Consider the following 23,321-nt stretch of genomic DNA (forward strand, 5'->3'; position numbering starts at 1 on the left):
TTTTGCGGGGTGGCTGCTGCTTTGATACAAATGAGGAGAGAGGGCGGTAAGGCCTGGCGCTTGCCGGCGGTGCCAGGAGCTGTAAGGGCGCGCTCCTGGGAGCACAGAGCCCCCCTCTCACCCCGAGTCCCCTGCTTCCCCCAGCACACGTGCAGCAGGGCTCAGGCTCTCCGGCTGGTGGGAGCCATCCTCCCCGGCCCCGCGGTTTCTCACCCTTCTCCTGTGAGGCTGGTGCGGTGATGTGTCTGACCCCACCCAGCCAAAAGACCTCGAGGCACATTTTGGGGACGAGACGCTGCCAAAGCCAGGAGCTACCTCCTGGCTGCCGAGATGGAGGGAGCTGGGCTGGCCGCTGCTGCAAGCTCCCCTCGCCCATCCTGGGAGCCCACAGGAGATGTGGAGATGCCAGCACATGGCTGAATCCCATCCCATCAAGCTCCATCTCCCACCCACCCTTGTCCGCAGCACACGACTTCCCAGGAAGCTTGTTGGGCAAGAGTGCAGTGAAAACATGTCTCTTTTAATGCTGGAATACAATGGATAAAGCAATACCTAAAAGCACTCTGGGATCCGTCTTGCACTTGCTTTCCAGAGTCGAGGACCATCCTGGCACCCTTCGGTGGCAGTCGGGTGCTGCGTGGGAACGAGGCGCTGCTCCCCCGCGGCTCACCCCATCGCTTTCTGCTTCATTAACCCCTTCTTTGCTCCCTGATGGATCTTTACATCCAGCTTCCCTGTAAAGAGGGGATTAAAAAAAAAAAACACAACACAACAAACCCTCATCACTCTTTATATTTAAATGCTATTTGCAATGCAAATCAGCTGGAGGCAGCGAGGTCTCCTAGTTAGTGTGTTCCTGTCACATTCAATTATCGTGCTTGAGGAGCCAGGCGTTTCCAGCCACCGTGGCTTCCCTCTGCGGGCACGACACTGGGGAGCCAGGGGCAAGCATGCCCAACGCAGCAGAGAGATGCCGGAGAGAGGGAAATTCAGCAAAAAGGAGAGTAAATTAACATCCAGCACTCACCCGCCACTACCAAGGGGGACACCGATCCCTTTGCTCGCCCCCAGGATGTGTGTCAACACGTTTGAAGGAGGTGGGGGACCGTCAAGCACCATGCTGGGGATGTGTTTCTCCACAGCGTGGTGGAAAGTCGGGCTTGGGGACAATAAGCCCTCAGCCTGGGGATGATGGTGCAACAGGACACACAATGCGATGGGGACCAACCACTCTGTGCTGCCAAGGGCCAGGTTGGTGGCCTCCAAGGCCACCAGCTGGGAGGGCCGTGCTGCCTTTGCCAGCAGGCAGCACCTCGGGGAGCCCAGGTGCCTGCAGCCGGCTGATCCAGCAGGACCCAGAGCTAATCCTGCCTCCCCTTGTCCTTCACAGCCCTCGGTGGCTTTGCTGCCAGCTCGGCTTTCCCACCTGGGAGAGAAGCAGGGCACCAGAACATGGGATTTGGGCAACTTCTGCAGAAGCAGCCAAAAGTCAGCACGGCCAGCAAGCCAGGAGGGCTGCCTCAGAGGAGCATCCCCGTCCCCCTCTTCCTGCCATAAAAAAACAAGGATGCTCCTGCCTTCCCAGACAAAGCTCCCTCCTCCAAAAGGGAGAGGAAGAAAGGGAAGGTGATCTTAAGCAAGGCAGCACAGAAGAGCCACCCTCCTGGAGAGGCTCTGCCATCAGCCAGAGCCGGTCACCTCCTCTAATGCCACATCTCCCTGGGAACTCACCTCCCTGCTCCTGCTCCCCTGCATCCTCCCATCCTCAAAATTCCAGCCTCATGCTGTCTCTGTCTGTAGCTCGGACGGGGCTCCCACGTGTTGCAGAAGCCAGCAGCAAAAACTGCAGACCCTATTCTGCACTGGGCAGGGTGGCCTCTGTCCCTGGGGAGCATCCCCTGCGTCCCTCGGGAGGGACATAGGGGTCCACTGCAGTCACACCATCAGGAGAGGGGGCAAATGGGTCAGTTTGATCCCAAGGAGATGGACAGACAAAGCCCGTCCCAGCGAAATCCCAGTGAGGAGGATGGACCCAGAGTTGGTGGCACTTCAGCCGGGTGCCTCAGCACCATCCCTCTGGGGAATCAAGCCCAGCGTCACCCCAGGGGTGAAGCACAGCCCACGTGGTCCCTGGAGAGCTGTGTTGCTCCAACCCAGCTGCAGCACACAGCAGATCTCATCCCTGGAGGGGACAAGATCCACCAGGCTCCAAACTGGTCCCCCTTTGGCCACTGCTCCAAAAAATGCCAGTAAAAAGCCCATGTGCTGCGAGAAGCAGGCGCTTGCCCAGAGAAAATGGCTCCAAACCAGCCAGAGGCCATTGCCTTCTCTTCAAACCAAGAAAACTTCTCAATTTCAGCTCAATGAAGAGTCTAACAATGCTTTTCCCAAGAGAGGCTTCGCTCAGGATATTCCACCAGGACAACACAGCCTCCCTGAAACCCATCCTCCTCCTTCAGCTTGAGTTCTGGGCCAGACTTGCTCCTGTCTGAGCTTGAGAGGGAAGTTCAATGCACCGAAACCGTAACATGTAAAAAAAAAAAAAAAATTGAGCAAGGGTTTGCAAATCACCATGCCATAGATCCGCGAACTGAAACGTGGCTACGGTCAGGTTGAAATTGGGAGCAGGAAGCAAACGCTGCTGATGTCTCGGTGCAGCATTTGCCAACCTGCAGCCCATGGGACACAAAAGGCCATCTGCAAAACTCTTCCACCATCACAAGTGAGAAAATAAAACTGAGACCAAGCAAAAGGGCAAAATAGGGCATTACTTAGAGCATCTTTTTTCAGGGTGTTCACACCCTGAGCCGCAGACTTTGGAAGATGGTCTCCTACAAGGTCTGGAGATCTACCATCCCCTCTGCCTGTCCACGTGGGAGAAAACTCTCCCCACCTGCCTAAGGATGGGGAAGAAGCCCCCTCCTTGCAACGGCTGGAAACACCCAACAAGGCTGAGCCAGCATGTCCAGAAGCAGCGTGTCGGACCACCATGTCACCAAGCCGTGGGGTTTTTGGCAGGAGAAAGGCAGTGAGCTCACACTCACTCCATGCTCTGGTCTCCCACCTCCCAGGCTGTGTCACCTCTAGGGCTGTAAGCTTCATATTTAACATGTCTGCCTGCTCCTCCTGGACCTCAAAAGTGATCAGGAGGCTCCTCTGCCCTATCAACTGGTAAACATAAAACATCACGTAGGTAACCTTTAGGAAAAGGCTAAAAACAAGGCAACAGCCCCAGGGTCCCCTTCTCTTTCCACTCAGTGATTTAAGGACTTCTGTCTTGCGCTGCAACAGGTACCTTTGCCCGCTCCTCCGCGCTCTTCCAGCCATCGGCTGCTGAAGGGAAGATTCTGCACGATGCTCAAGGGAGGCTTCAGGGAAGCTTCACCCAGATTCAAGGAAATCTCCCGTGAGAACCACCACTGAGCTTTGTCCTCACGCGCTAAAACTAAGCAGGGATGTGTTTGGGGAGACCCATGCTCCCAGATGCAACACACAGTGCCCATCCCTTCCACACAAACAATAACCCTGGCAGCAAAAATAGAGCTATGTTACTTTTTTTTTTTTCTCCCATCCCCAGGCTGCTAGAAACAACTAATTTGCAATGGAGAAGCATTCGGATGTCATCGCGGCAAGGTCCATGCTGTCATCTGGCAAGGAAAACCACTCTGGCTTGGCTTCCCAACAAGACAAACTGGCATTTTGTCATGGCTTGAGCCAGGCTTCAAGAAGACCGGAGCAGCCGGTGAGCTCAGGTGGGGACATGAGCCGGCACCTTCCCCCTGCTCTGCTTCCAGCTTGGAGAATTAAGCTTTTGACTGCCTCAGATGTAATGCCAGCTCCTATTAAAACAGCGCCTTACCCCGATGAAAGGTCAAAGGCTTCCCTGCTCCTTCCCTAGGCTGTCACAAATATCACCCAGACGGACGATGTCCCCTCCAGGAGGGGAACGTGCAACTCCACAGTCTCCCTCACTGCTGCTCTCATGACAGCTCCTGTCGGGATGGAGGGCAGGAAAGGCAGGGCCAGCAGCAGGAGCGGGCAGCGCAGGCAGCCACCAGCACAGCCGGCTTCCTTCCAGGCTGTTAGACTGATCCTTCTCCAAGCAGGAAAGTGTCACAACACAAAGGAGACGATGTGACAGATGGGGAGGGGACCGGCAGCACCTGCCCCCGGTGAGGCAGACGCGCAGCAGCCGGCCGCCCTGCACTCACACCGCATGGCAGCTTCCCCTTCAGCCGCCATCGGCGGCCAGATGGAGGCAGATGTGGCCGTGAAGGGGCATGAGAGAGCCTGTACCAGAGCAAGGAAAGGTTAAAACAAGAGAAAAAAAAAAAAAAAAGAAAAGATGCAGCGGCTGCTCCAGCACACAACAGCGACGGGGCTGTTCTACCGCAGCAAAGACGTTTGCAGCCTAAAGAACTCAGCGCAGCCCTGCCTGCTCACCGGTGAGCTGGGAAAGACCCATCCCTGGGGGAGGACGGTGCCGCCAGCAAGATCCAAGTGCTGCAGCTCACCAAGCATCGTCTGTCGCCATCGGCTGAACGCACCTCCCAGATGTTGCCACAAAAGGCAGGGAACAAACCAAATCGTTTTGCCCTTTTCAGGACCCCAGCAGGGCAGGAATATCCCCAACACCCAGGGAGAGAGCGAAGCCGTGGGAGAACGGTGCTTCTCTGAGCAGAGAGGGGGGAAAAAAAAACCCTTCAAAAACGACAAAACAACCCTACACTGTGCTTCAAAAGCCCTTATTAACCAGTCCTGAGAAATCCTGCTGCTCCTGCGCCGCTAGATAACTACTCCCGGGGAACCACACTGCAAACGAGAAAGAAAACCCAGTCGTCAGCTCTGCTAAACAAACAGCCAAGACTATTTCTGCTTATGCTGCTTTTAGCCCGTCAAATTAATTTTTCACATCCCCTGAAAGCATGTACGGTGCCTTCCCCAGGCTGTGTGGTGGGGAGGCTGCTAATAAGGACGGAGCTGACTGCAGGCTCCCCAGCTGCTGCATCCCTCCTCCATCCTTTTTACAGCAGTGGGCAGGAATAACTGGCAGCCTGCGGAGGGGCTGGTGGCTCATAAAAGGGACTAACGATGCTGGCAAGTGGAGCGCGGACAGATGCTGCAGCGATTCCCTGCAAGCTCTGCCAGGACATCCCATCCTGCCGGCCTGTGGATGAAGAACATCCATCTGGCCCTGCAGCTCTTGCTGCTTCAAGCCCTCACTGTCCTCATGGGTGAGAGGGTAATTTTGAACCGCAGGCAAGGAGCTAGCACGGATCCGCCTGAGCGTCGCCGCACCGGCTCGTATCCTGACCCAGGCTGATGCCAGAAGCGGATCAGCTGCAGACACGAGCACTCTTTGACTCTCGAGTGTTTGCAGAGGCAGGAAGAGGCATGTATTTGGAAGGAAGCAACATCTGGGGAAAGGGGAACCGAAGACAAAAAAAATATTACAGATGTATTCAAGTCATTAAACAAACACCTACAGATCAAAGAGCACAGGGCAAAGGTTGCGAACTCATATGGCAAAGGCAGGCAGAGGTGGTGATGAGAGCAGGCACGAAAGGCCAAGGGGGGCATCTGTGGAAACTTTACTACTTACAGATTTTGGGTTTTCCTTTGATGGGAAACTTCACAACCATCTCCTGGGGATTAGTGCAGATAAAGACAAATGGAGACCCGGACTCCTGGCTCAGATCCGGATACTGCAAAACACAGACACACACACACAAAACAGAGTCAGACCAACTGCCATGGGTGTGAAAAGAGCTCGGCGGTCAGGAGCAGGGAAATCATTATTTAAGAGATGGGTTATATCTAGGCTGTAGCAGCTCAGACTAAACCAGCTTGAGAACTTTTAATGAAAAAAAACCACAAACTTGCAGGTTTGGGTCTTAATCAGTGAGCCCCTCGCTAAGCCTCTTCTCACTGCACCTCTGCCAGTGCTTGCCCCCTTTTTGGACCTGCTCACCCAGCCGCTTTCCCGTGCGCTCCCTAACCCTTGTCAGCCCCCTTTAGCACCAACCTGTGTCTTGCCACCTAAAAGGCATGGTTTCACTTGGCTTAAGCTGATCTAAAGTGGCGGGTGTCGATAGAGGGGTGGTCCGGGGCCCTGCCCTCCCAAGCTTGCCTGCTCACTGCCTGCTTTGCACTGGGGCAAGCATCGATTTTCAGCCAGATGCATTCCTGGATTCAATTGACTGGGGACGCAGTTACCCCGCTAAACCCCAACCAGTCACGCGCAGCACACCAGCACCTCAACCCAAACAGCTTGACAAAACCAGTGAGATGATGACCATCCCTTCTACTGACGCAGCTGTCCCAGCTATGGATACATCCCCATCTCTTCCCCACAAAGCTCAGTTCAAACACAAGGGCTTTAAGATTTGGAGAGCGCGCACCGTCCTGCCGTGGGACACGGCAGCTCTTAAGATTCATCTGTGTCTAAAGGGTGAGCAGTAGAAAAAATGCTCGCAACACACCAAGTCAATGGCTCAGAGAAGCTGGCCGTGTCCATGCAGGGCTGGCTCCACACACGGAGTCTACAGAGAGATTTCACAGCGATAAAGACATGAGGGAATTTTATAGGAAGAGTATAAACAGATTGTTTCTCTCATTAACCATGGGGGGAAGAAAAAAAAAAAAAAAAACCACAGTGAGGGAAGTGCACTGAGGTCCTGTCTGGATGCAGCTCAGCCTCAGCACTGTTCAGAATTGAAACGCAAAGCAGTAATAAAAAATGTATATACCAACCATCACTTCCGATTCCCCATTAGCTGCAGACCTCGTGCTGACAGGCGCAGAGGCGAGGGCATGCCACAAAGGTGCTCCAGCCCAGGAAACCCTGTTCAAACAGACTGCGGAAGCAGTTTTCCTTCCATGGGAAAACTGCCGCCTTCTTTTTTTTTTTTTTTCTCCCTTGCCTTCCTCGAGCAGATCCGTCAAGGCTGCTGTAGGGGACAGGATGCCAGACCAGATGGAGCAGCGTGTCCTGGCAAATCCCCCATTTGTTACTAACAAATGACTCCTAGGCTGAGTGTTTGAAAAGCTCTCACCGACCTGCCAAGATGAGTTTGGATTTGCCCTGGAACAGCTGGGCACAGAGAGGGAAGCAGGGAGCAACCCGCTCTCCCTGTGCTGTAGTGGGGTTTGGCAGCGTTGCCAGCGGTTAGGGGAGATTTACAGAAGCCCGACACTGGGATTGGATCAACTAGGGAAAGCGTTTCCAGCCCCTCTCATTTTACAACAGCGTGTAAGAGCTGTTCACTGAGCAAGAGAGCGATGTACGTGCACTTAGCTGCTCTGTACAACACCCGCGCTCAGGGAGGAAGAGCTGCACTGATCTGCATCGCACGCGGATGCCCTGCTGTACCGATCCGGGGTTGGACAGGTTTCTTCCTCTTTTATTTTTTGGCTGAGCCACGTTACTTGACTTGCTTCCACTGCTCCATGCCGATGCCAAGGATTTTCATTTCCCATCTGCAGGGAAGGAGGATCTTGGAAGGTTAGAAAAAGCCAATGTGAACATCCCCGGCCAACGCCTGGTGAGTGCGAAATGCTGGCGCCGCTTTACTGCTCTCGGCAATATGCGGGTGAGTGGTGGCCCCTCCGTAGCCAGAGGACCTGACATACCCAGCAGGTCCCACACTCACACGGCCTCCGAAGGTCACACCACGAAGTGGTAGGGCGTAAGCCACCCTCCAAACCTGGTCGCAGAGGTGGCCCATCCCCACTCTACTACATGTGGTTCAGCCACTGGCTTCTCCAGCCAGGTTGTGTGTTGGGGACCAGTGTGCCACAGAGGTCTTGCTGCCTGGAGTAGTGCTGCTTCCCAAATCTCCTCAGCCACCATCTCTGAGGTGGACCTGGACATCACCACGTCCCCCCTCACTCACCTCACAGCCCCCCTGCCAGGGAATACCACACAGGCTACCGTAACAGGCACCCTGGCATCAGCAGTGAAAGCAACAGCCAGGTTGGTTTCTCCACTGACAGCTTTCATCCAAAACCAGGATCAACCCTTCAGCTCCAAAAGCTTCCAGCTCAATCTGATCCCAAGGCCGAGGCGGATGCCACAGCTGCGACTTGGGTTTACGCTTTTACACCGCAGCCTTTCATTTTCACTCCCAGGGTACGTTTCTGAACGTGTGCCAAATCTGTTCGTGTCCTGCATTTTAAAAGCCTTGATCCTTCCTCTGGCATCTCACTCCCAGGAGGCAGGGAAGGAGCCCCTCATGAACCGCTACATTTAAGGCTTGCTATTGTACCTACCCCGGAAACCTCTTATCCCATCCTGGTGAACAACAAAAGCAGAATATTCCTGGCGGCTGGAGCCGAGAAAAGCCGTAACCCTTTCCTCTGCCCAGGGACAGATGCTCCCAGGTGGAGAAGATGAGCTGAGCTCCCACAAGATGCTGAGCCGGCCAGGCTCACCCTTTCCCCCGGCCCTTACACAAGTCAATTCAACTCATTCATGCTGCAGAAATGTAGGCAGCTTTTGGGTAAATTCAGTTTTCTGCTGGGTTAATGAGCTGAACTGCTCAAAGAAGGGTCCAGCGAAGTGGGTGACTGGCAGGAGTGCGTGGCCGGGGGCTGGCAGGAACCGAGACTCCTCTTAGAGAGCAGCAAGAGGTTAGATGTGCCCGCTGCATCTCTTGAAACCACTGTCTGCAAACTGAAGGGAGAAACAACCAGATATGCTTTTGCCACACAACACTCAGTAGGACCAAGAGCACAGCCTCTCCCCAGTGCACCTGTAACTAGCTGCCGATATTTAATGTGTGCAGAAACCACCTCCATGGGCCTCATTCCCTAGAGGTCACTGGAGCTGTTACTATTTCCTACCTCCTAAACAGCACTTGCTCTCGACATCACGCACGCTCACCATGAGCGACGTCGCCCATAGACACCTACCAACTGTATCTATGCTATCTCACCTGGTCATCAGCAGGATCGAGACAGACAGAGTGGCTGAACGGCAGCACTCCTCTGCCTCTACAGCTCTTTCTGCAGCTTAGCTCAGCGCTAGCATATCGGCACCTACCTGCCCTGTGCCAGAGATGCCTCTCCTATTGGCAACGACTCAGCTGACTGACGCCCTCAGCGGAGACGCTGCCACCAAGACACCAAATACATTTGCCTCTGTGACATTTTCCAAAGCTGCCCAAGCGTCTAACAAGTAAAAAATGTTTCTGCTGTAAGAGGTCAGTCGAGTCATTCTCCAGTCTGCAATGCAGTAAGTTTAGGAGATGGAGAACAAATTTACTCCTAACTACTCCACCCCACAGACAGCAGCCACTGCCCATCAGCACTTCAGCAAACCTAAGACTTGTAGTAAAAGCCCAAAGGTCACCTCTAGTGTGCCAGAGAGAGAAGACAGAGCATATGCCCAGTAAGGAGGATCTGCAATAACAGTTTTTTAGATAAAAGGTCAGCTTAGAGGGAAACCACACTCCCTCTCTACCAGAGACCAAGAATCAAACCCAGCCAGGAGTCTGATGGGGGAACGTTCCTTCTTAATTTCAACAGTACTCATTGTTATAATCTTGAGTGTGTAAATAAGACAGGTGCCAGTCCTCCAGACTTTGACACTGCCTCTAGTGGGAATCAACTCAACATTTAGGATAAGGTGGCTAAAAAGGCCCTCTACAACAAATACAGTCCAGAGGCTAGGTTGTCCCTCAAGAAGGAGAAAACCCACCCCCTCCAATCCTGCAGATGAGCAGGAAAGCTCAAAAGAGAGGGGTTATGCAATGTAACTACAGTGTAAAAAAAATGATTCAGCCTCCTTTCAGACCTTCTGCCACCTCGTAGCGGGCGTGCAACAAGGCAGTTGGGAGGACGGTGGGCTCCGTGGGCTGTGAACAGCCGGCACGGCTTACCAACTGCTGCTCGAGCCCACTGCTTTGCACAGTCAAAAACCCCACGTACACTCTTCTCCATACACCGGTGTCCGTGCAACCACCACCCTCCTCGCTCGTCCCATCTCTGCGACCACACAGGTTGGGCTTCAGTTTGCTGCTAACAGGTTTGTAAGATTCTATCTGTGAAGAGATTAGCAGGGGAAAGGAAAAAAAGCAGATCTCAAGGCAGCTTAATACATGCAGGAAGAGCTCGAGGTTAAATGTAGCGTCCGAGTACAAGCTGGAAGAGGGAGCTGAGCGCTGGGCTCCTCCCAAAACTGGCCACCAGATTCACCCTCTTGCTGGAGTCAGCGCTTTGAATATCTATTAAGCGGCTATCAAATGTCCCCAACGGCCACCCCAATCAAGCTGCAAGCAGGGATAATTGCTAATGAATGTTCCCTACACTTTGTTTTCGCCATCCCTCGTCTCCCATCACCAGCTCGTCACCACCAGAAATAGCAGCAGGGCTGCCAGCCTCCCCACTCTGCAGCCCACAGCAAAAGAGCAAAGGAGGGGACAAGCCAGCTTGGAGCCAGCAGACACCAACCCACCTTCTCTGACATTTGAGGGAAAAAAAAAAAATCCTGCTAATTTTTTTTTTCCCCACACCAATCTGTTAAAGTAAAAAATTTTTTCCCTGATTTGGGTAAAGCCTGCAGTGGGATGCAGGGGCTGTGCTGGCTTGCCCAGCATCACTGGTAACAATGGGGGTTCGGGACCCTTAGCTCATCCCAATTCCATCTCAGCAGTGGAAAAAAAAAACACAGAGAAGGGCTGTCCCGAGCCCCTCGATTTCTTCACCTCTCCCTGATGAGCTGCGTTTGCTTGAGCCCGAGAGTCGTGAACTGAACGCAGGAGAATTGAAAGAGCCGCAGGAAAATGTGCCAGGGGGGAGTCAAACCATCACTAACAAGATGAGCTCTGCTCCGGTGCATCTGAGGAAGGAACAAAGGCACCGCGTGCAACGGAGCATTGGCTCCGCGCAGCACAAAGCCAAAACGCTCCCCGGCAGCTTCGTTAGCGACCTTTCAAGAGCATCTTTCGCTCTCATTAAGGTCTCCAGACACAAAAGAAGACATGAAAATGCAGCACAAGAGACCAAATGCTAACGCCGGGTGGGAATAGCCCCGGCATTTTACACGTGCTGGCCTACAGAGCCCTGCAATGCAGCCTGAGCTCTCCTCCGCTCCTCTTGCCCATGGAGCACGCGAGCGCACGGCCCCAGCGCGCACCCCGGTTAGCTGGAGCGCGGCGGAGAATTGCACGCTGGAACCTGTAGTCCTTTGGCAGGTCACTGCCATCCTCTCCATCTTACAGCTGCCGGGGGGTGGCCTTGGGGCACTGGCACCACACAGTGAGGAGGTGGTTGAGATGTTCTGCAAGGTTAATAATGGAAAGGGTTGAATCATTTTCCTGGCGTGCCTCCGTGGTGAACAACAGGGGAAATACAGCTTGCTCTGCCAGGCAGCGCCGGGCCAGGACACCAGCTCCAGCCTTCATTTCCCTGCTGCTCTCCGAGAGCTTCGAAATAAAAGAGGCAGCACTGGAAAGCAACGCTGTCTGGAAAGAATAAAAGCAAGTGGAGCCCATGTGTTGGCAAGAGACCTCACCGTAAAATGCATTCAAAGGGAAAAAAAATAATCTTGGCGGAGATGGCGTCCCCTCCAAAAGAGCAGGGCTGCTGTAACCAGCAGTGGCCATAAATCAACTTTCCCCAGCAGGCAAAAACATGCACTGGGCTCTTCCCCAGGCGTTACGAGTAGTCCCTTGGCCATGTGCAAGGGAAAGGAGTGGGATGCAAGGCATCCCCCTGGGAGCTGGGCACAACTTCCTCACCCTGTTTTCTTGGTGATTTGTGGGAAAGGCGGATCCGCTCTTCTTTCATGCCTCATAAGCTTCATAGCTGTCAGACTAACGTAACAGGTAATTAACTACTAAACAGCCATTTTCTCCTCCTCTCCGGAGGGATCACCATCCAGCTAGAAAATGTTTCTTTAGTGGTTTGCAAAAGGGAAAAGAAAGTCATTTCTGGCAAGTGACACAGGTGCCGCAGCCAAAGAGGGCATTCACAGCAATGCCTGCAACACAGACTCATGGATGCAGGAGAAATGGAGCCATCAAAAATGAGACAGATTATGCTTATCCAGTTGCGGGTGCAGCAAACTCCCCGATCCCAGTTCGGGCGCCACCAGCAGTAACACTGGTTCCTGCCCACAGGTGCCCCATAGTCCTGCACAGGTACAGCTGCAGCCAGAGATTCGGTGCTTGAAGCTCAGTTGTAAGCTCTTTGGTCCGTCTGCAGGTTGGAGTTACTTAACATGAAGAGGAAAAAACCAAACCCCATCCTTCTCACAGCCTGCAGGAGCAGCCTTCAGGAACCCGAGCTGCATCCGTCCTTGTCGTTTTTCCAAGGAGAGCGGTGTTGAAGCATTATTTCCCCAAAGTCTGTTGTTCTAACAGCGGTAGTCTCCACCGCCTCGTTACAAGGACATTCACTTTTGGGGATTACCTAGCCAATTTTCCCAACCCAGCCTTCACCCTGAAGTGCTCCAGGGCACATTCACCCAAAGGTGACACCCAGCTGGCAACAGGAGCCATCGCCTGAGCCAGGAGATCCAGGTTTGCCGCTGCTCTGTGTCACCTTCTCCTGACTCAGACCTCCAGTTCTGGAAAGAGCTTGCAGAGCACCAAGCGCTTCACTTCGAGATTTGATCTCCCTCATGACACAGTCTTGTATCACACTTTCATCTGACAGCACATTTTCAAGCATCATCTTTTAAGGACCCATTCCCTCTGCTTTAGCACAGGCAAACCAGCCTTTGGCCCATGAGAAACAAAATTTTCCTAAACAGAAACCCCAAAGCAGATCCAACTTTCTAGAAATGCCAAATTTTCTAGCCTGAGGCAGAAACATCCAGTACTGCAACCTTGTGAACATGCACCCAAGGAACTCTACAGACTGCCCTTGGCCATGGAAGACCACATGGATGCAGAGAAGCCACTCCGCAGAGGCTGGGTTAGAAAAGACATACACATCAACGTTCAACCCAAATCAACAGAACAGGCAAAAAGAAAAAAAAGCAGGATCGCAAAGAAACACAAACAAAAGCCGGCAGCCAAACTTTTGTTTGAAAGCCTGTCAGGTCTAGACTGCAACGTGTGAGGAAGGAACAGCTCAAAACCACAGCTGCTAATGGTTATGGATTTGGCAATCAAAATGTCTTTGTTAAAAAAAAAAAAAAAAAAGTTAACTGCCTTACTATTGAGGTTACAAACCGCAGCCTTGATGCATTGTTGCAGTCAACATCCTCCCTGCTGCTTTTGAGAGCTTACATCTGCTGCTGGCAGATCATGTGCTGGCATAGGCTCCCTTCGCGAGGATGCGCAAGGAATTTTGCTAGCCTGCCTTCCTTTCCCCTTCTTCCCACAGCGATGCCTGTCAGTCCTTGCCTGCTCCGTCCCTCACATGCTTAGCTGGTACGCAACCAGATCCAGACGCAACAGGCTGGGATCGCCGCAGGATCCTTCCCCCAGCCGGTCGGATCCCTCCAGTGGGTGTTCTCCGCCTCCCAGCCTCGAGCCCAGCTCTCCTCGTGTTCCTACACCACAAGCTGTACTTTGATTCAAAGGGCAGGGGAAGCAATTAAAACATAGTAAGTAATAACAGGACTTTGAAATGTAGATTTAATATTCAAACTTGCGCTGGTGCACTCAGATTTTAAAAGGCTGAGCAGTCTGCCAGGGCTCCAGTCTGCAGGGAGACCTGGAGGAGTCAGCGGTGCCGGCAAACACTGGGCACACTGCACCCCCCCCGCTCTCCCTGAACCGGCGTCACAGGACCTACAGCCACCAACACCCTTCTGCAGCTCAAACCCCAGCCTGAGAAAACACCCGCCCATGGTAAACCCTACAAGAAGGGCTTGAGATGTTTACAGACTGCCTGACAACCGTCGAGGGGAAACTGGGTGGACTTGGAAAAATATTCGGTAGTGTACTAGGCTCAGCTGAAAGGGCCATTTTCATCCTCCTGTGCCAAGGGACAGCGGAGGCAGGACTAGCCTCAGCTGCAGCGCAGCCCCACCACCCGCGCTGCCGGACGAGACCTGGCACGGAGGAGGAAAGAGGCGATGGGGAGGAGGAGACGAGGGGAAACCAGGGCACCTGCTGCCGGCTCAAGCAGCTCGCAGTGCCTGCACCCTGCTAGATACAGCCAGGCAGCTTCAACCAGCATCGTAAAGTCCTTTCATAAAGCAGAACTGCAAAGCAAAGGGGTAAAACAGCACAGCTGAGTGCAGCAGGTGACAGAGATCAGCTGAACTTTGAAGAAAACCTAACTTTGGTGAACACAGCCCTGCACAGATAAGGCATCCGCATCCCTGCCCTGGTTTACTTCAGCAGCCACCACTCCCCGCGCTGACCCTTGCTGCTACTCCCCGAGGAGGTGTGACGCCGGCAGCTGCTTCCAGCTATTGATTCAATTCCACCAACGTGATGGGATTTCTCACGGCCCAACGCGCGGCAGAACCAGAATACGCATCTGAGCGACCGGTCTGTTCAGGGTTATGAAATCCATGACACGCTGATGAAAGCTTAAGCAAGCATAGTCCTTGGGTGCTTGTACATCTACCACGGTGGTTATATTCTGTAGCTGCCAGCTCCCCCGTCATTTGGGGTCACCACCTAAAGGGTGGTCATGGCTCAACCTGGTGGAGCTACAACCAGACAGCGAGGGTGTGGGGCACCTGAGCAGCAGCCAGGCTTGGGGTCAGTTTTATCTAACACTTGGTTTTAGGATTAAATAAAAACCAAACACCAAGAAGGCGGCAAGTATCAGTGACCACATCTGAAAGAAGAAAAAAAAAAAAAACAGATCACTGACTAGTTTGCTGAAATGGTAGCAGAGGCTAAGTCCACAGTCATCATTAATTAAGTCATATGCTTCAGCCTTGGCTTCGTTTTTTCCCCAGGGTCTAGGAAACCAGAGGAGAGGGCAAGCTAGCCTCTATCATTCGATTTCTTTGGCATGTTAATGCATTCCTAAATTAATCATCATCAAGTGACAATCTCTCCTTCATCTTAACAGACTGAGCAGTGGCCTCAGTAAACCTGCTGGCTTATGCAAGGCAGCTGGAGCCTTAGAAGAGGCTCTGATGAAAACCAAAGCACTTCGCATAAGGAAAAACTCCCCCATCTCTTACCGTCTATAATCCAAACCAGCTGCATGCCTGCTCTGCTCTGCTCCTAGAACCACGAACCAGGGGGGCTTTATGTGGTGAGAAACCGAATAAAGAGATGCATCACCCATAGGTCCCTGCAAGTCAGGCTAATGCCTAATACCATTTGATCTGGCATCAGGCTACACACAAAAGACAAATTCACCTTAGGAGAATTCAGGGACCTGTAAAGTTCAAAGGCCTTTCGTCGTTTGCAATCATTAACAGCCACCTAGATTGCTGCAGAAGGGAGTATATCTGATCTAGCCTTCAAAACCCTGCTAAAAATCATTCATCAGCAGAGGTGCAATAACTAAGCCTCAGGAATGAGAAGGCAAATATCCTGTTGGTGGGGGGTGAGCGAGGGTGCCAGGACAGCCACAGCACCGCACAAACAAGCATTTGTCTCACTCGGAGCCTACATTAGGAAACCTTTACTTCAGGGAGAAGGTCCTCGTAAAAAGTCTCTACGTATTTATACTGTTCTTCGAAGTACACGTCAATGTATATGTTTGCATTTCTCCCTCTCATTAACTTCTTTCTTAGAAAAATATTACCAGCGGGCTATTGTTCCTTTATTCGGAGATAATCTAAACAGGCACCTTCTGGAGTCTAAATATAGAAAATTTCTACCCTTCTTCTTCACTCCCATTTGAGAATTTAAAGCAAGTCCTGTATGCTTGGCACCTGAGTCTCATTTTTTTTGCTGTTATTTTCACGGGGGAGGGAAGACGAGGACAAGAGATTAAAGGCAAATTTCCTGAGAGGGAAAGATGGAGCCTATTTAAATGATAGTTGCAATCTCGTGGCACAAAAATAGCTCAGACGTGTTCCCTTGTGCAGATTTAGGACACTAAGTGATCACCTAGAAATGAAAAATAAACACTTTACTCCCGTCAAACATAATTACCCAATATTTCAGCCCAAGATAATAGCTACATCTAGATATCGGCATGTGTGCGCGCCTGCATTCAAAATAAGTCCAAACACACCTATCAACTACTAAAATAGCAGCAGCGGAAATGTTCTTTTTCCAGTTAAAGTAATAGTCTCTCAGATCAAAGTCATTAGCAAAATGAACATGGACTTCAGAGCACATTAAAACAGCATAAATGTAAATAGTTCCCTGCTTGCTTTAGACTCTTGCCAAGCCCTGCCTGCACCATCCCATGTTTCCCCAGCGAGCGCTGCTGAAGTCACCGACACCTCATGCAGGAAAAGAAAGGCAACTCCTTTCTCTGTTCAAGGTGTCGGTGACGTCAACCCCGGAGCAAGGAAAAGCTGTCGTCAACGCTCAGATCTCCATGGGGGGAAAAAAAGTTTCCAGGTCACCTTTAGCGCCGAAAAGCGTAACAAAGGGATCATTCTGGTCTCAACCAAGGCTTTTTGGGTGGCTGCCATGAAGAGAAGGAAACGAGCCCAGAATGCGCTCTGAGGAGGTGCAAGATGTGCAAAGCTCAACTGGAAATACTGAGATTTAAGAGCCACACGGAGGGATCTCCTGGCACCGGCCAACCGCCCGGCCTCAGCAGCAGGGCTCAATTCAGAAAGCAGCTTTTGCTTCAGTCCCCTGTGAACAGAGCAGGTGACACTCGATACCTGGAGTGGACTTTCCTACCTGACAATAACTCGTGCTCCTAGAGCAGCTTCAATCCAAAGCTCACAGTAAAATTAGGTGTAAATAACCTCTGACAGGGAAGCACAGCTTTATTTTCCACATGGGAAAGAGACCCAAAGGACCAGATTTAACTAGTTCATGCAGTAAGTAGCACAACTGGGATTAGGGCAATGTCATCTGACATGATGCTGATTTTAATCACAAGGACATCTCTTCTCTGCTCTTCCTCTGCTCCCTGCCAGCTACTGCGTACAAGATCCTGTTCTGTCATCACTTCTCACATGGCCCTGAAGATTTGCAAACCACGTCAACGTCAGTCAGTCTTCAGATACTGTACGTAGGGCAGAGCTGCACGACTGACCCCTCTGAAGGGGTTACGCAAGGCCAGACTTACGTGTCCGGTAATAACACGGATAAATAACCAGTCCCTAATAATAACGGGGGCAGGGACTTGGTCTGAGTCCACCGGTGTAGCATCCAGCGAAATGGGGCATTGTTACTTGATTTTGGTTTTTGAGCATGTGTAAAAAAAAAAAAAAAATTAAATGAGGATAACGATAGAAAAATACCAGCAGGGTGCCACTAACATCTTCATTAGAAACCTGAGAAAGGATGCAAACAGCAAGGAAATTAAATCTGCAGATGGTACTAAATAGGGAGTGGGTGACAGCATCAAAAGGACCGAGTAATAATAGAAAATTTTCAGGAGGGACAGACTGGGAAGAGTCTCCCCTGCCTATGGGAACGAATGGGCACAAGAGTCAAAGCAAACTTCCGTGGCTGCTGAAAAAGGCAGGACCACCATCAAAAGATGATAGACAGGGAACTATTTCACCTTCAGGTGGTGGGTATAATCTGCAAATGTGGCTTGCCCTGCACTTGTGAAATTATTTCTTTCAGAAAATACAAAGCTTTAAATACGAGTTGGCAAAGAGGAGAGTTATGAGTCAAAGCACACCACCTGGAAAGAGCTCCATGGTGGCTTAATCTCCGAGAAGTCTCTGCTGCCGCATCACATTACCTTGCTTGCTAACCTATCACAGATCCTTAGGAAAATATTCAATGTTTTTTGCATGCCATAAGTGGCAAAAACACATCGTCTTCCTTTCGCTCTCTCCCTGAAGCTAGGAGGAGTCTTTGTACACTGAGAAATGGCTGGATTACACTGCTGACAAGTGGCTTTGGTGCTGGTTGTTGATGAACCTGGGCTGAATCATCAGTGTGAGCAACAGGGATTTCCTACTCCCAGCGAGATCCAACTCGGATTTCTGAGCTGGCGCTGCACACTTCTTCATCTTGCTAGCATTCGCAATTAAATTAATCTCAGCTTCCTTCAGATGCACTTACTGCTCATGATAGTCCACAACAACATACATTTCCTCATAAACCAACTTCAGAAAGATGCTCAGGTCTCTGTATTCAATCTTAACAAGCTAGGGAAATGAACGCTGCATAAAGCGATCCTGGGGGAAAAAAAATGGACAAAACCACTGTAAAAAGGCAACAAATTCAGAATTATAAATAGTTTATAATACGGGACCAGCAAAAAGCCAGTGAAATATAAGTGGGGAAGTGCCATGGCATTGAGAAGAGAGGTAAATCTCCCATCAGCAGGTCTGGTAACAGTGCTCCTGGAATACACTACTCTTCCTCCAGTGCCTCTGTGGCCAAGCAGTGCCAGCAATCTGGGAGGAATTTATAGAGAACATAGCTAATTGTGAGGCTCCTCTATGGGAAGATTAAATGCTAGTTACCTACAGCACACTCTCCAGATTGTAAGAAGCTGTCACAGCTGTTCTACCAATGCCTGAAGAACATATCCACAAAGAAAGGGAAGGAATTGTTAGAGTGAGAAAAGTACTTGTGAGAGACCTGGATGTATTGTTCCACCACTGTTACAGAGAGCAGAAGAAGGATGAGAATCTTCATTTAAGACCAAAGTGCAAATTAGTGGATGCTGCAGAAAAAAAACCCTACACTGGCCCCAGTGTCCTTTCCTCTTCTCTCTCCCAAGGCTTGCTCCCATACAAGGCCAAATGCGCCTGCAGATTTCATTATATTCCAGTCCCAAAGCTCCCTCTGCTGCTCGTACGCCAACCTCTCCCACTTCCGCCCACGATGAAGAGACACAACCTCATCAGAAATACTCCCTTCGTCTCTAGTTTCTAGACATCTCTGCTAAAAAATCTCACAGGGTTGGGGAAAACCAGAAAAGCACTTCATGAGAAACAGCCCCCAGCAGCCAATGCCCCTCAAACTCTTCCTGGCAAGAAGATGCCCATCAGTCTGGTGTGTCCTCTTCCTCCATCCCAAGGAATCCGTTTAGTCTGTCTCACAAGATGGTCTCGGTTCACTATCAAGCCCTATGTGGTCTGGTGATTCCCATCAGACCAAACCTGACTTGTACAAGGGGCAGTGGAGTGCACAGGCATGAAATGGTATCAGGAACAGCTGTGCCACGCTTCATACTAAGTGCAGACTTTGTAAGTTAATAAAACACACCCCAAGGAAAGCTGCTGCTCTGGATTTTGGGCATGGAGTCAGTCACAGCATCACAGACTCAGACCTCAGCAGGTCTCTATTCCAACCTCCCGATCAAAGCAGGGTCAGCACTGAATTCAGGCGAGGTTGCTCATGACTTTGTCCTGTCGGGTCTTGGAAACCTTCATGGGTGGAGACTGCACAAGCCCTCTGGGCAATGCCTACTCCAGTGCTTGGCTGTCCTCATGGGTAATTTTTTTTCTTAAGTCACATCAACCATTCCCCTTTCAATTTATGACACTTGTCTCTCATCCTCCTGCCGTGTACGTCAGCAAAGAGCCTGGCTCTGTCTCTATAATCTCCTTGCAGGAAGTGGAAGGTCTCTCTTCTTCGCTGCCTCTCTTCAGAGGGCACATGCTCTAGCCCACAACCATCTCGGTGGCCTCCACTGGACTCCAGTTTATCAACATCCTTTTTGTGACCACAGTATTCCAGATGTGGTTTAACCAATGCTGAGCAAAGAGGAATAATCACTTCTACTGGCCATACTGGGCCACCATGCCGCCAGCCCTCCTTGATGCCAGGCCTGCCGTTCAGCTCACTGGCTGCCAAGGTCCCCAGTGCCTCTTCAGCAGAGCTGCTCCACAGCACCGACATGGGGGGTGAGTCCACCCCAGGTGTGGGGTTTGGCATTGGGCCTTCAGGAGTATCACACCAGCCCTTTCCTCCAGCCTGCCGAGTCTCCTCTGAATGGCAGCCCTGCCACAGAGCATAGCCACTGCTCCCCCCAAGAGCAGCATTCAGAAACAAACTGTGGGGCACTCCATCTCCCCCTCCAGGTCATTGCTAAATGTATTAAACAGGAGAAGTTCGAGGAAAAAGCCCTGAGGAGCACCACCTGTAACCAGCCTCCAAGGAGATTATGAGGCAACCACCACTGCACTTTGAAGCCCGATGACCCAGCCAGGTGTCAACACTAGAAGTCCACCAGACTATAATGAGTCATCCTGAATACATGCATGCTGTAGGAGACCAGGCTAAAAGCCTTGCTAAATACAAAGTAAAAGATATTCACCCCTCTAACTGTTAGATCATAGAAGGTAAACGGGTTAGTCAAGCGTGATTTTATCCCCAGGTAAATCCACACTGGCTCTTCCCAATGTCCTTCTCCTCCACATGCCCAAAACTGGCTTCCAGGAGGAATCGCTCTATGAATTTCCCACTGACCAAAGGGGAGCTGACTGGCCTGAAGTATCCAGGATCATCCTTCCTTCCCTTTTTAAAGATGGATGTAATAGTCACCTTTCTACAGTTATCAGGGTCCTCTCCTGATCTCCATAACCTTTCCAAGGTCAGAGTGGCCTCACAAAGACATCTGCCAACACTCTCAGCACATTTGGATGCACACCATCAGCACCCATGGACTTGTATGGGTTGAGATTTCTCAAGAGACTCCTGACTCCCTTCACTACAGGTTGTCCCTCCCCTCCTTGAACTCTGCTTCTAGGCACAAGATCTCTGGGATATCTTGCTGGTGAAGCCTAAGGTGAAGAAGGCCTCAGTATCTCAAACTCATCTGTGTCCCTGGCCACCAAATCACCTGCCTCATTCAGAAAAAGGCCACTTAAACATCCCTGACTCCCTTGGGAGTCTTGATCCACTGTAATCTCCAGATGTCCCTCCCTCCCTATATCTAGGGGGTCTGGTCATCCTCTCTGTAGGGTCTCTGTGAAGACCCTGTGGCTCTCCTGTCCATCCTCTCTGGTGGGAGGGTGCTCACCTCCCACAGCTCCTTCTGGTGACTCAGTGCCCCAGCCAGAGCACAACTCTCAGCAGTGAGACTACTGTGACCTCCAGCTCCAGGAAAAAGCACCAGGCAGGTCCAGCAGCTACAGATCTAGATGCCTCTGTCTGGGCCAAGCTGCCCTCTCTTATAGCAGGGTAGTTGATCCTGCTGGCACCACAGGGCCCAGGACAAGGTCCCATGGCACATCACCACCATTGCAGCAGAGTTTTTTATGTTTCCACGCTGTCTTGTGTTTCCAGGCCCCTTCATGTCTTCTGCCACACAAATCACTGCAATAACTGCAAAAAGCTGGCTGTGCTCAGGGAGTTGTTTACTGTACTCCTAATGCAGCCAAACAGGTACTGGACCCTTCCTAATCCAGAGTCCTCCCTGAGATCAGCATAGTTATACCCAGAGGTAGCAAAAAATTGCTGCCTGGCTGGGACAAACTTGGAGCAATTCTTTCTACTACAACCCCGTGAAGTTTCTTTAAGAGAAACAATCAGTGCTTTTGAAGCCACATTCAGGTAAGATGTAAGCTCCCAAGTTTGCCAAATAAGGATGAAATCCAGAAATGCAAGATTAATGCATTGTAGGTTCCTGTCTTCCACAGTCCAGCACAGCCACAGCATCCTGATGCACATCCATCAGCAAGGGAAGCAACGACTGTCATGAGCCCTTGCAGCATGGTCTCTCTAGCTAGTGCTGGTTTAATTAAACAGGCGTGAGTCCTTACTGAAAAGAGTTTCAGAGTATGTGAGAAACTAGTTTCAATCAAACTACCTCACTGCCAGAGAGGCTGATGGTGGATTTAGTCAGTATTAGTCCACTGCTCCCTTCCACCACTGCTGAAATGAGTTTTCTCAGTACGTTCTCTTTCTAGCTGAACAACACCGTGTAGCAGTTGTGTCTCTCAACACAGTTTAAAATCTCCATTCAATGTCTTCTCCAGAGCATCTCAGAGAGGCGGGTTACACCACTTTAAACCTCTGCTGGCTAATGTAAGCTTGTAAAAGTTTATTTGCTGTACTCACCTGCTCATTAAATTGTTCTTGCGATAAACAATCGGTCACGTCCACGCAGCCTAGGAGGCACCCCGAGGGATAATCACTTGGAAATTCCACATCTGCATCAAAAGAAATAACTCTTCAGGGAGCCCACATCTCCACACACATAGCTGGGCTCTTCTAACCCCCAGGTGCCCTTCCCTCTCCTCCATGCACTTCTACTTTTTGAGACAGAAGAAAACATACAGCAATTTTAACACCCTGTTGTTTTTTCCAGCTCAGGATTTTCATCACGACAGGACTAAGTTTGGGAGATATAATTATATATACGCGTTTCCCTGCTTAGCTTCTGACAGAGGAACACATAGTGCAGGAAGAGCTCCCTGCCCTGATGCGGGAGCAGACAATCCTGCTGTATGATACTTAAGGTGGGTGACGTGCAGAAACACTGCACAAAGAGGCGTGCAGTGCAGCCACCAGCATCCTCCTACCCACAGAAGAGCATAACATCTTCTGGAGAACCTGCAGCTTTCCAATCCTGATTTCCACAAGGTCAGAATACATGAAAAGCCTTTAACATCACTGTAAACAGACTGAAGCACAAGTCACTTCACACGCACGCATGCACACACTCAATAGCTTGTTGCTTGAGCTAAGAATAAAATAGTCCTTTGCTGTCAAAAGCTATCACAGAAGTCAGGTACAATGCGACAGCATTTGTGCTTGGAGTACGTGACCAGCTAAAGGATGGAGTTAAAATCTGCCACCGTACCCGTTCAGCTGACGAAATGCAGAAAGGAAGAAGAGAATTTCAAGAACAGAAGGTTAAAAAGCGAAGCAGTAATAACTGCTCAGCAGAGAGGGCTTTCTGACACTGCTCATTACGTGGCTCAATGTACCAAATAATACAAAGATCCAAGGAGAGAAGTTCACCTTTGCGGAGCAGCATTCTGTAGGTGGTCTCCAGTTCAGAGATTTCCTGAGGGGAAGGTCTTTTAGCAGTAGCTGCAATCCATAACCGCCCTCTATGAGATGTGTACCAGGTCCTGCCCTCCACCCTAGAGAGCAGAGGAGAACTTAGGACTTAAATTTCAGCAGAAATCATCCACACAGACAGATTTTTCAATTGAATGTTTCGCTATGCAATTCCTGCTGCTAAGCTTCGCCCTGGCTATTTAAACTCAAGCAACGTGTCAGCACTACAGAGAAGAGGTGAGATGGGCAAGAAATAATGCCACAAGCAGAGCATGTCCTCACTGCTCTAGAGCAACAGCAAAGAAGGACATCAATTCCCTGCAGTATGCCAGACAC

The 23,321-nt window shown here is 50.9% G+C and overlaps 1 protein-coding gene across 1 annotated transcript in view; it reads right to left on the bottom strand.

Moving 5' to 3' along the window:
* Positions 1-499: 499 nt before the first annotated feature.
* Positions 500-23,321, bottom strand: part of TRIP4 (thyroid hormone receptor interactor 4) — a 33,532-nt gene continuing 10,710 nt past the window's right edge. The window contains exons 10-13 of the mRNA XM_074837325.1: positions 22,944-23,068; positions 22,038-22,129; positions 5,603-5,705; positions 500-734 (exon numbers count right to left, since the gene is read on the bottom strand). Of these exons, the coding sequence (XP_074693426.1) occupies positions 667-734; positions 5,603-5,705; positions 22,038-22,129; positions 22,944-23,068 (388 nt within the window). The 3' untranslated portion in view covers positions 500-666. The remainder of the gene's footprint in view (positions 735-5,602; positions 5,706-22,037; positions 22,130-22,943; positions 23,069-23,321) is intronic.

This window comes from Strix aluco, chromosome 12, assembly GCF_031877795.1.
Source record: "Strix aluco isolate bStrAlu1 chromosome 12, bStrAlu1.hap1, whole genome shotgun sequence".
Lineage (NCBI taxonomy): Eukaryota > Metazoa > Chordata > Aves > Strigiformes > Strigidae > Strix > Strix aluco.